This window comes from Phocoena sinus, chromosome 3 (assembly GCF_008692025.1).
Source record: "Phocoena sinus isolate mPhoSin1 chromosome 3, mPhoSin1.pri, whole genome shotgun sequence".
NCBI lineage: Eukaryota > Metazoa > Chordata > Mammalia > Artiodactyla > Phocoenidae > Phocoena > Phocoena sinus.
In genome coordinates this window covers 117392627-117403493 of record NC_045765.1, presented here as the reverse complement: position 1 = coordinate 117403493, position 10867 = coordinate 117392627, and the positions used below count along the sequence as shown (strand labels likewise).

At 39.4% G+C, this 10867-nt stretch overlaps 1 protein-coding gene across 3 annotated transcripts in view; it reads left to right on the top strand.

The window, feature by feature from the left end:
• Positions 1 to 1385: 1385 nt before the first annotated feature.
• BDP1 (B double prime 1, subunit of RNA polymerase III transcription initiation factor IIIB) overlaps positions 1386 to 10867 on the top strand; it is an 89339-nt gene continuing 79857 nt past the window's right edge. For all 3 annotated transcript variants that reach the window (XM_032626740.1, XM_032626741.1, XM_032626739.1), the window contains exons 1-5: positions 1386 to 1872; positions 4332 to 4608; positions 6199 to 6308; positions 7524 to 7583; positions 9286 to 9414. In XM_032626740.1, the coding sequence (XP_032482631.1) occupies positions 1661 to 1872; positions 4332 to 4608; positions 6199 to 6308; positions 7524 to 7583; positions 9286 to 9414 (788 nt within the window). In that variant the 5' untranslated portion in view covers positions 1386 to 1660. The remainder of the gene's footprint in view (positions 1873 to 4331; positions 4609 to 6198; positions 6309 to 7523; positions 7584 to 9285; positions 9415 to 10867) is intronic.

Below are 10867 nucleotides of genomic sequence, written 5' to 3'. Positions count from 1 at the left end.
TTAATTTACAAAGTTTTGGGACTAGCCTGGTGGTCCAGTGGGTAAGACTCTGAGCTCCCACTGCAGGGGGCCCGGGGTTCGATCCCTGGTCAGGGAACTAGATGCTGCATGCATGCCACCAGTTAAGATCCCACATACCACAATGACGATCCCGAGTGCAGCAACTAAGACCCAGTGCAGCAAAATAAATTAGAAATATATATATATATATTTAAAAAGTTCCATGTTTCTCCCAAAATGAGCCTAATAACATATTTTTTTTAAATTTACAAAGTTTTAACCATATTTTTTTCCTTTTTTCTTCTTTTTAAACTTTTGGCTGTGCCGCAGGGCTTGCGGGACCTGTTTCCTGATCAGGGATGGAACCCATACCCTCAGCACTGAAAACGCGGAGTCCTAGCCACTGGACCGCCAGGGAATTCCCATTAACTATAATAATTTTTGAACAGGTATTACATTCACATTAAAAAGTAAACAAGGATATACAGTGAATGTTCTTTTTTCCCACGATGTGTTTCCCAGGAACTCAGTTCCCTTCCTAGGAGTTATCTATTATCACTTTCTTCACACTTTAATTTCTAATCTATGTTTTACCCATTTTAGAATTTTTAAAAATATATATTTATTTATTTATGGCTGTGTTGGGTCTTCGTTGCTGTGCTTGGGGTTTCTCTAGTTGGCGGTGAGCGGGGTCTACTCTTCGTTGTGGTGTGAGGGCTTCTCTTGTTGCGGAGCACGGGCTCTAGGTGCGCGGGCTTCAGTAGTTGTGGCACATGGGCTCAGTAGTTGTGGCTCGCGGTTTCTAGAGCTCAGGCTCAGTAGTTGTGGCGCACAGAGATCTTCCCTCGCCAGGGCTCAGGGCTCGAACCCGTGTCCCTTGCATTGGCAGGCAAATTCTTAACCACTGCGCCACCAGGGAAGTTCCTCATTTTAGAATTTTTTTTTTTCATTTTAGAATTTTTAAGCCTTAGGGACGCGCTGATGAACAGGCAGCGTTCTACAGGACCCTCTTAAAAAAAAAAAAGCCAGCAATTTGTTTTTGTTTTTGCCTGCATTCTCACCCCACCCTCAACCCCCCCTCGCCGCGCAGCTTGAGGGATCTTACTTCCCAACCAGGGATGGAATTCGCACCACCCCCAGTGGACGCGCGGAGTCTTAACCACTGGACAGCCAGGGAAGTCCTACGGCCAGGGATTTTAATAGTTCCTGTAAGAGTTTGGGCTGAAGGACTGCCTACCTCCTTCTGCTCTTTTGAACAAATCCTAAGGAGCCCTGGAGAAAGAAGAGTACACCGTCTGGCGTCTCAATTTCCGGTTCACCGGTAACCCAGGCTCCATAACTTGACGGTTACCATGGCTCCGGTGCTGTGCGTCATTCCGCGGCGCTGGATGATGACGTAATCAGTTCCGGCGCCCTCTGAGGGCGGGGGAACGAGGTACCGGGGGAAACTTAGCTATTAGTGTAGCAGGGTCATGAAGAAGAGGCGGCGGCGGGAGATCGGAGGCGGCGGCGGGGGCGTGAAACTGCGGTAGCTGCCCGCTGGGCTGTTGGTGTGGCTTTGTGGGAACGGCGTAGTTCCTAAAGCCCTCTCCAGGCAGCAGTCGGGGCTCGGGGTTGAGAGCGGCCGTGGGGTCGCCTCCCCGGGCCCCCTGGCTCCGCCATGTTCCGCAGGGCACGCCTTAGCGTGAAGCCCAATGTCAGGCCTGGAGCAGGCGCCAGGGGCTCCACCGCCCCCAATCCACAGCGTGAACGAGAGGCTCCCAGGCCGCCGGAGCCTGCAGCGGCCTCTGTCCCGAAGCCAGCGGAATCCACAGATGTGCCCCCGGTGGATTGTGGGGAAAAGGAGCTCCGAGAAAAGATTCCCAAGAGCAGGTAAGTACTTGCAGAGGGGAGCATTTTCATCTGCCCCGCCTCTCCGGGCGTGTCACCTGGAAGCTGAGCAAAGAAACTTTACCGTAGAAGTACCCCCTCGCTTGTACTAAGCCTGACAGCTGAGGCCGAGGAACACACTGCCAACTGTAGTTGGTCCCTCTAACCACGGTGAGGCAAGTGTGGATTTTGTTACAGTGTGTAGATTCTCGGGGAGGCGACCATGTCTTCAAGTGGTGGTGGGAAGAATCCAGGTCTAGCAATCTTCAAGAAAATCCACACGTGGTACTATTCATTAGAGCATTTAGATTATCGCAGTTTTCATTCTTTTGGAGTATTTTACGGGAGTAAGTTGTTTTTTTTTAATCTTGAAAACATTTATTTTTAAAAGAAGAGCAGTGTTACTTTGATTCTGCTGATTTATGTCAATGGAAAGGAACTGGTTACTTGTTTTGATTTGAGGGTGTGCCCCTTTAACTATGGTGACCATGTTTTCTGAACAGAAAAGCATGTGTCATGTACCACATTTAGATTCAGGATTCTTCTACTTAACAGTTTATGGACTTTGCCCAGGCAGAATGTACTCATCTGCAAAATGGGGATAATGTAACTCTTTATTGTGGAGATTAGAAATAACTGATATAAACTGTCTTGCACGGGACATGACAGAATAGTTGCCTACCTTTAGGTGTTTAAAGGTGATGGAGCAAAGTAGTTAAAGTTAAGACATGTTGAGCTAATAATGGCCTCTGTTTTTATACTATAAATGTGAGGAAACCAATGAAAATCAACCCTATTAAATAACAGTGAGATGGTATAAATTTATACTGTGACAGGAAGGTGACAATTTTATTCTTTTCTCTTTTGGCTTGGCTTCTGTTGACCTCAGCTGGTGCTTAGTATAGAGTATTATTTTGATAGCTTAATGATGCTTAGTAATTTCCAAGTTTCTTACATGAATTTGTTTCAGAATTTCTCCCAACAGTGGAATAGAAATACCAGTTACTGTTAAATTAATAAAGTTCACAGAGATCCTGTTAACTTCATGTGAATGTATGATTATTGATAATTTAGTAAATTACTTATTCTGTAGTCTTGAGACATTTAAGCTCAAGGATATTGCTTTCTTAGACTTGACATTTAGGGACTATACTTGGTTTTTTTTTTTTTTTTTTTTTTTTTGTGGTACGCGGGCCTCCCACTGTTGTGGCCTCTCCCCTTGCAGAGCACAGGCTCCGGATGCGCAGGCTCAGCGGCCATGGCTCACGGGCCCAGCCGCTCCGCGGCATGTGGGATCCTCCCAGACCGGGGCACGAACCCGTGTCCCCTGCATCGGCAGGCGGACTCTCAACCACTGCACCACCAGGGAAGCCCTATACTTGGTTTTTTATCATGTGTTTCCTTTTTTTTTTTGGTGGGTCTTTGCTAATTGTAAAAATCCATAGGGTATATGTTCTGTCCTTATGCATTCATCTTGATTGGGTGAAATGCAAATGGCACATGTATCACATTATAAGGGCTGAGATAAGAATTTAAATTGGATACTTTTTGGAAAAGTTATTCTATAGTTTAGGCATTTTTTCACTTTTATATAAAACTAATCATAATATATGAAAAAAGTAGACTGCTTTTAATTCTTGACTTACACCCTCTTAATTTGCTTTTAGGCAATTCCTGAAATATTTATATCCAATCTGAATTTGGATATGTAATTTGAAGTGACTGAGTACTTTTTTTGAGTGAAGAGTTTATTTTGATAGCTGAATAAGTAGAGTTATACCTGACAAAAGATAAATGATTTTTGCCTCAAACAGAATTTGGTTTGATTAATGTAGTTAAATGAATGTCTTCAAATACAGCAATACAAATATTTCAGAGGTTTGATATTTTGTTTGGTTTAACTGATCTCAAGTTGATAATTAAAGTAAAATGCCAAAAATTTAGATCACTTTAGGAAGTGTCAATGTGGATTATAAACTTAATTTTAAAAAACAACTCTCATTTAATGGTGTACAGTCTGTAAAAATACTGAATCACTATGCTGTGCACCAGAAACTAATATAATATTGTAAATCAACTATATACTTCAATTAAAAAAATTTTTTTAGATCAAAAGAAAACAAATCTCTCCGTTATTGAATAATTCAAATTAGGCAAATTAAGCTTTGTTTTGTAACTTAGGTTTTTTTGTTTGTTTTTTGAGGTACCTAGCATGAGCATAAAATGTTCTGTAATGTTCTTAGGGATTTGAAGTTTGAAAAGGATCATCAATCTTCATTAGAATTCCATATCTGTTAAAAAGATGTACTGAACAAAAATTTTATTGCAACCTCTGTTGAAGTCATTGATTATTAATAATGAGATTTTGCTCTTTTGGATTTTTGTCAGACTAGTTGTTAAGGCTGAAATATTTAAAAGAAGATCCATGGTGCCCTTATTTTTTTCTTTTAAAATTTCAACAGTGATGAAAAGACTGATGGTGGGAAGGATGTTGAAGAATCCAGTAAATCTTCCTCTACTGTTTCACAGAGAAGAAAGCGAGTATCAAGTACTTTTAGTCTGGTTAAACCTAGTGTCAGTGTTCCTTCAGAACCTCATCCTTTATCTACAGTTAATCAAGAAGCTCCACAGCCAAACCCTGTTCCAACAAAAGAGAAACAGCCATGCTCAGACAGATACCGAATATATAAAGCCCAGAAACTGAGAGAAATGTTAAAAGAAGAATTGAGGAAAGAGAAGGTATGGTAGAAAAATCAGAATTTTGACTGTTGCCTGCTAGATTTCTGTTTTTATGTTAGGCATCATTCGGAGGAAGAACAAGCATCTGTAGCATTTTGATGAGGGAAACAAAACCAAGTAACATCCCTCATGTTAATAGAATATCCCCTTTTGTTTGTTTGTTTGTTTTTTGGCTGCTGGATCTTTCCCAACCAGGGATTGGACCCGTGCCCCCTGCAGTGGAAGCGCAGAGTCTTAACCACTGGACTGCCTGGGAAGTCCCAGAATATCCCCTTTTGTTAACAGAACGATTGAGAAGCACTATAGAGTTAATAAGCTATTTTTTCCACGATATTAATTTTTGTATATTTTTTTCATCTGTATCTTTCATTGTTTTTGGCGGAGGCCACAAATAGAAGTTTTACGTGTATGCACACACATATACAGATACACGTACAGATGTATTTATGAACTAAACCTTCAGTGAGATTTTTCCTGAAGATGTCCAATTGACGCGAGTTATATTCATTTGAACTAAGACAAGTGTAGTTGAGCAAAATGAATTGGTGATGTTTTCTAAATTGACAAATTTAGACTAGTGTCTAGCAAATAGTAAGAGCCCGACAAATGTCAGCTCTTATTATTAATTTATAGAATGCCCTCCTTTTTTTAACTAAGAGGAAGGCACTTATCTTGGTGCTTTTTTTTTTTTGGCCGTGCCACACAGCTTGCAGGATCTTAGTTTCTTGGCAGTAAAGCATGGAGTCCTAAGCACTGGACTGCCAGGGAATTCCCCTTTGGTGCTTTATATTCGTTATCTCGTTTAAATATCTCAGCTGTGCGAAGTGGCTATCACTATTTACACAGGAGGAGGAGGAAATAAGCTCAGAGAGGTTGTTTGCTTTGTGTCAAACATCAGTGGAGGATATGGGATTTGAATTCGTATCTTCTAAAATCTAAGCCTCTAAAAATGTTCTCTGTTTTATAGAATCTGCTTAATTAGATTTATTTGAGGGAATTAAAAATTTGCTTCAAGAATTCTGTAAAATATACAGAATTTCAACTCACTACAGGGCAAATAAAAGCTATATATAAATTTTCAGTACACTATTGTAGTTAGTCAGCATCAGTAAGCATGATTTTATACGTTGAGATTTTATGCAGTCCCAGTCACTTTATTTATTTATTTATTATTTTTTAGCTGTGCCACGTGGCACACAGGATCTTAGTTACCTGACCAGGGATCGAACCCCGGCCCCCTGCAGTGGAAGCCTGGAGTCCTAACGACTGGACCGCCAGGGAAGTCCCAAGTCCCAGTCACTTTAGTGTTTTAAAATTCCTTTATGTGCTACAACTTTTTAATACAAGTTTATAAATGTTTTCCTCAAATTAGGCATAATTGTGATAGGAATAATCTTCAAGCATTTGCAATGAATACAGCAGTAGGCTGTATACTTAAATATATACATGTAAAATTCTTCTTTTTTAAAATTTTTTAAAATTTATTTTTATTTTTTAAAACAATATTTTTATTATTTTGGACTGCCAGGGAATTCCCCTAAAATTCTTCTATATTTATAGAAGTGTATCTCTGTGTGTTTGTGTATCTAGAAGCAATGGAAAAACAAATATGCTGTAAATGAAAGTCAGAGGCCACCAGATCGTTCCAAAATGACTATGAGAGACTTCATATATTACCTGCCAAATAACAATCCAATGACGTAAGTAAACTTTATTTCTATTTTACTTTCTTTGAGTATATAGTGATTTAAGTAAGTATCACTTTTAAAGTATGGTTTCATGTTTTCCAACAACATGTTGACAAAATTTATAGCACATATGATGTCCTTTGGATAAGAATTTTATAACAAAAATTAGTGCTAGTTCGGACTTCCCTGTGGCTCAGTGGTTAAGAATCCGCCTGCCAATGCAGGGGACACAGGTTCGATCCCTGGTCCAGGAAGATCCCACATGCCGCGGAGCAGCTAAGCCCGTGTGCCACAAATGAGCCTGCGCCCCAGAGCCTGTGAGCCTGCGCCTCAGAGCCCGTGAGCCACAACAAGAGAAGCCCATGTGTCTAGAGCTCGTGCTCCGCAACAAGAGAAGCCACTGCAGTGAGAAGCCCGCGCACCACAATGAAGAGTAGCCCCCGCTCGCTGCAACTAGAAAAAGCCCGCACACAGCAATGAAGACCCAATACAGCCAAAAAAAAAAAAAAAATTAGTGCTATTTCAAGTAACTGTTTTCTTGGGATGGTAAAGATGCCCTTTACCTCTGAGATTAAAAAAAAATTTCTTTTGTTTTATTACCAAGATGCAGTAAAACCAACTAAACAACTTTTCTCTAATCAAGTTTGCCATTTACGTTTCTTACATACTATAAGGTGATCTAAAGGGGTGATCTTATTTTTATATCCTACCTCCTCATTAAATACAGTGGCATTTGATTAACAAATCCTCCAAGAACAAAGCTTCTTTAATCAAAGTTAGCCTGGGGAGGCAGAGAGTTTATAATAAATCTCCTCACTGTGTTGTTGATGGTGTAGCAGGTGGATGTAGGAGTAATGGCATATTTTCAGTGTAGTCTTTTTCAGGCTCAGTACATCTTTGGCTTAGTTAAGAGAAGAGCCAGAAACCTAGGTTTTGAGTTGTTTGACATCTAGGAGTTGGAAACAAGCCACTTAGGTTGTTTTATGCCTTCACTGAGGAATTAGAGGGAAGAGTGTTCCCTACTTAGGGCCTAACAAATTATTTATATTGATGACAAAAGTTTTTGACTGAAAAATGGAGTGTTGGACCACACCATCATTAATGGTAGTGTTATGGTATATCATAAAAAAATTGCAAGTTAAAATTATTTGCTTCTTCCTCAGATAGAATTGACAAAATGTAAATTACTTATTTATTAAAAGGTATGTTTTGACTTGTGTTTAATAGTTCTTCACTGGAGCAAGAAAAGAAAACTGAAAAATCATTGACACCAGTCCAGACAAGAGAGTAAGCATCTCATCTGTTTTGAATATATTCTGTTATGGGTAAATTTTTTTAAAAAATGAAATCAGGGCTTCCCTGGTGGCGCAGTGGTTGAGGGTCCACCTGCCGATGAAGGGGACGCGGGTTCGTGCCCTGGTCCGGGAGGATCCCACATGCCGCGGAGCGGCTGGGCCCGTGAGCCATGGCCTCTGAGCCTGCGCGTCTGGAGCCTGTGCTCCGCAACGGGAGAGGCCACAGCAGTGAGAGGCCCGCGTACCACAAAAAAAAAAAAAAAGAAATCAAATGATGCTTCCTGTTTTAGTTAAATTACATGTGATAGGAATTTTTAAATGGAACCACAAGAATAAAAGTTACTGCTTGATTTAAGTCAACATGAAAGCCTCACACTCCTTGTATATTACAGGTATAAATAGAGTTATGATTTTAAATTAAAGCGTTTAGAATTAAAAAAGGTTTTGTTTCAGAATAATAATATTCACATGGTACAAAATTCAAAAGGAACAAAAGTGTACTGAGAAAAGTTTTCCAACTTTGTTTTTCTGCCGTCTAGTCCGTCTTCCTGGAGGCCACAAATGTTACCACATTTTTAACTTACCTTTCTAATGCTAGTCTATGTCTATGCAAGCAAACATATAGTTATTTTCTATTTCCTCCTTTTTCTTTCCTTTCTCCTTTCCCCTTCCTTTTCTTTTTTTTTAAGCATTTTGTATACACTGTCCTTAAGTAGGTATAGTTTGGTTTTTTGTTTTTTCAGTAGGTATAGTTTTGATGCCAGTTAGAGAGTCTCTTTTTGTGTTCAAGCCTTCACTGTCATATATTAGTTTATTCCTAAGAAATCCCTCTAAGAGACCTCCTAGGAAGTTATTGTAGACTTGTAATTCAAGGTAGGGAATTGTGGAAAATTAGCAGAAACATTGGGACTTTCTGGTTGTTGCTTCAAGTAACAATCATTAAGTAATGATTACTCTTTTTTTTTTTTTTTCCACACTGTGTGGCTTGCCGGATCTTAGTTCCCCAATCAGGGATTGAACCTGGGCCATGACAGTGAAAGCGCCAAGTCCTAACCACTGGACTGCCAGGAAAGTCCCTGTAATGATTACTCTTTCTTAGAATCCACATTGTTTTAAAGCAGAACTCACAAGCTTCAGAAATCGTTATGTTTTTACAGACTTATAGGTTATGTTTCTTTCAATAAGACCTTAAGGAGATAATGTAATTGAATGGAAAGTATATGGAATTTGGAGTCATTATTTAGAAAACTGTTTGGCTTCTTGGTCTGTTCTTACTGTTGTGTAATCTAGAGCAAGAGTAATTTATCTTCTCCAAGTTTCAAATGGGCATGAAAAACTAACCCCCAAGGGTTGTTTTGAAGAGGTAATAACATGATCTGGAAACTAATGCTGTAAGGGTTATTTTTGTTAATTCCATACTATTGGATGGTTTACTCTTATACTCTATTGAGATAGAAAAGATGAGCATTTATTTCTCTTTGATAGAGTAAAGACTCCTATTAAATGCTACTAGATAAAATTTGAGAAAATCTTATAACCATGGCCTTAACAACACATAGTATTTTCATTTAGGTTATAGGGAAAGTGGGAAATAGCTAGAAGGTTGAAAGTGCAGTAATTTGTTTTAGAAGTTCATAATGTTCAGGGAATATTTCTCATAGCTGTATGAATTAACCTACCTTTACATTTGGTAGGCAAGAAGGTAAGAGTACTCCTGATGGTGAAGATAATGAAGAAATAGAAGAGGAGATGGATGATGGGCCATTGCTGGTTCCTCGAGTAAAAGTGGCAGAAGATGGTTCTATTATTTTGGATGAAGAAAGGTAAGTTAAAAAAGAGAGAGAGATAGATTGTGGTTTTATGAGAACAAATGAGCTTTGTCTAATGAGAGACATTGAGTTTCTGTATTTGTCACTGTCACTTAGACTCTAATGTTTATATTTGCATAATGGATGTTATAAATAGAAAGATGGGTTACATTCATTTATAATTTTCAGAAATTTTTATAATGCTGTCCTTTATATGAGGAGATGGTACTGCTGACCTGCCACCCACTAACCTACTACCATTGTTTTATTAATTTTACTGGTAATTGAGATGAGCTATTGAACTAATCACATGATGTCCTCCACTGAGAATATATTTTGAAGATTGACTCAGCCTTGATGTCAATATTCAAGCTATGTATTATTAACTAATACCATATTCTGGTGTGTGGTGTTAACTATTGAAAATACAATGAAACATAGGTTTAACATATTTTATGATTTTTAATTGACTTTCTGGCTTAATTTCTTAGTTATAACATTAAATTTCTCAAATTTGGCATTGTGGAATTTAGTTGTCTTTCCAATGTGGTTTTTTTTTTTTTTTTCTAATGTGTGTTTTTAAAAAAAGAAGATGAGGGACTTCCCTGGTGGACCAGCGGTTAAGACTCTGTGCTCCCAATGCAGGGGGCCCAGGTTCGATCCCTGGTCGGGGAACTAGATCCTGTGTGCCGCAACTAAAAGATTCTTGTGTGCCACAACTAAAGATCCCGTTCGAGGGTACGAAGATCTGTGTGCTGCAACTAAGACCTGGTGCAGCCAAATAAATAAATATTTTAATTTATAAATTTATTTATTTGTTTTTGGCTGTGTTGGGCCTTCGTTGCTGCACACAGGCTTTCTCTAGTTGTGGCGAGTGGGAGCCGCTCCCTGCTGCGGTGCGCGGGCCTCTCACCACAGTGGCTTCTCTCGTTGCAGAGCACGGGCTCTAGGTGTGTGGGCTCTAGGCGTGCGGGCTTCAGTGGTTGCGGCCCGTGGGCTCAGTAGTTGTGGCTTATGGGCTCTAGAGCACAGGCTCAGTAGTTGTGGTGCACGGGCCTAGTTGTTCCGCAGCATGCGGGATCCTCCCGGACCGGGGATCGAACCCGTGTCCCCTGCATTGGCAGGCGGACTCTCAACCACTGCGCCACAAGGGAAGCCCCTAAATAAATATTTTTAAAAACAAAAAAAGAAGTTAAATTAGTAAGGAAATAAAAAAGAGGGATGGAAAGTCTTCTGACAGTTTTATTAGTAATAAATTGTTTTATACTATGTAAATTCTATGATAAACGTAAATGTAATGCTATTAATGATAATTGTTTTTGCATATTGTTTCCACTATTTGGTGATGATGATTTTATTGGTAATTAAATTCTTAAAAGCATATTTAACTGCTTTGTGTGCAGGAATATAAAATGTAAATATAAAATGCTTATATTTCTCAGTATCCCCTGTTGGGTATTGCATGATA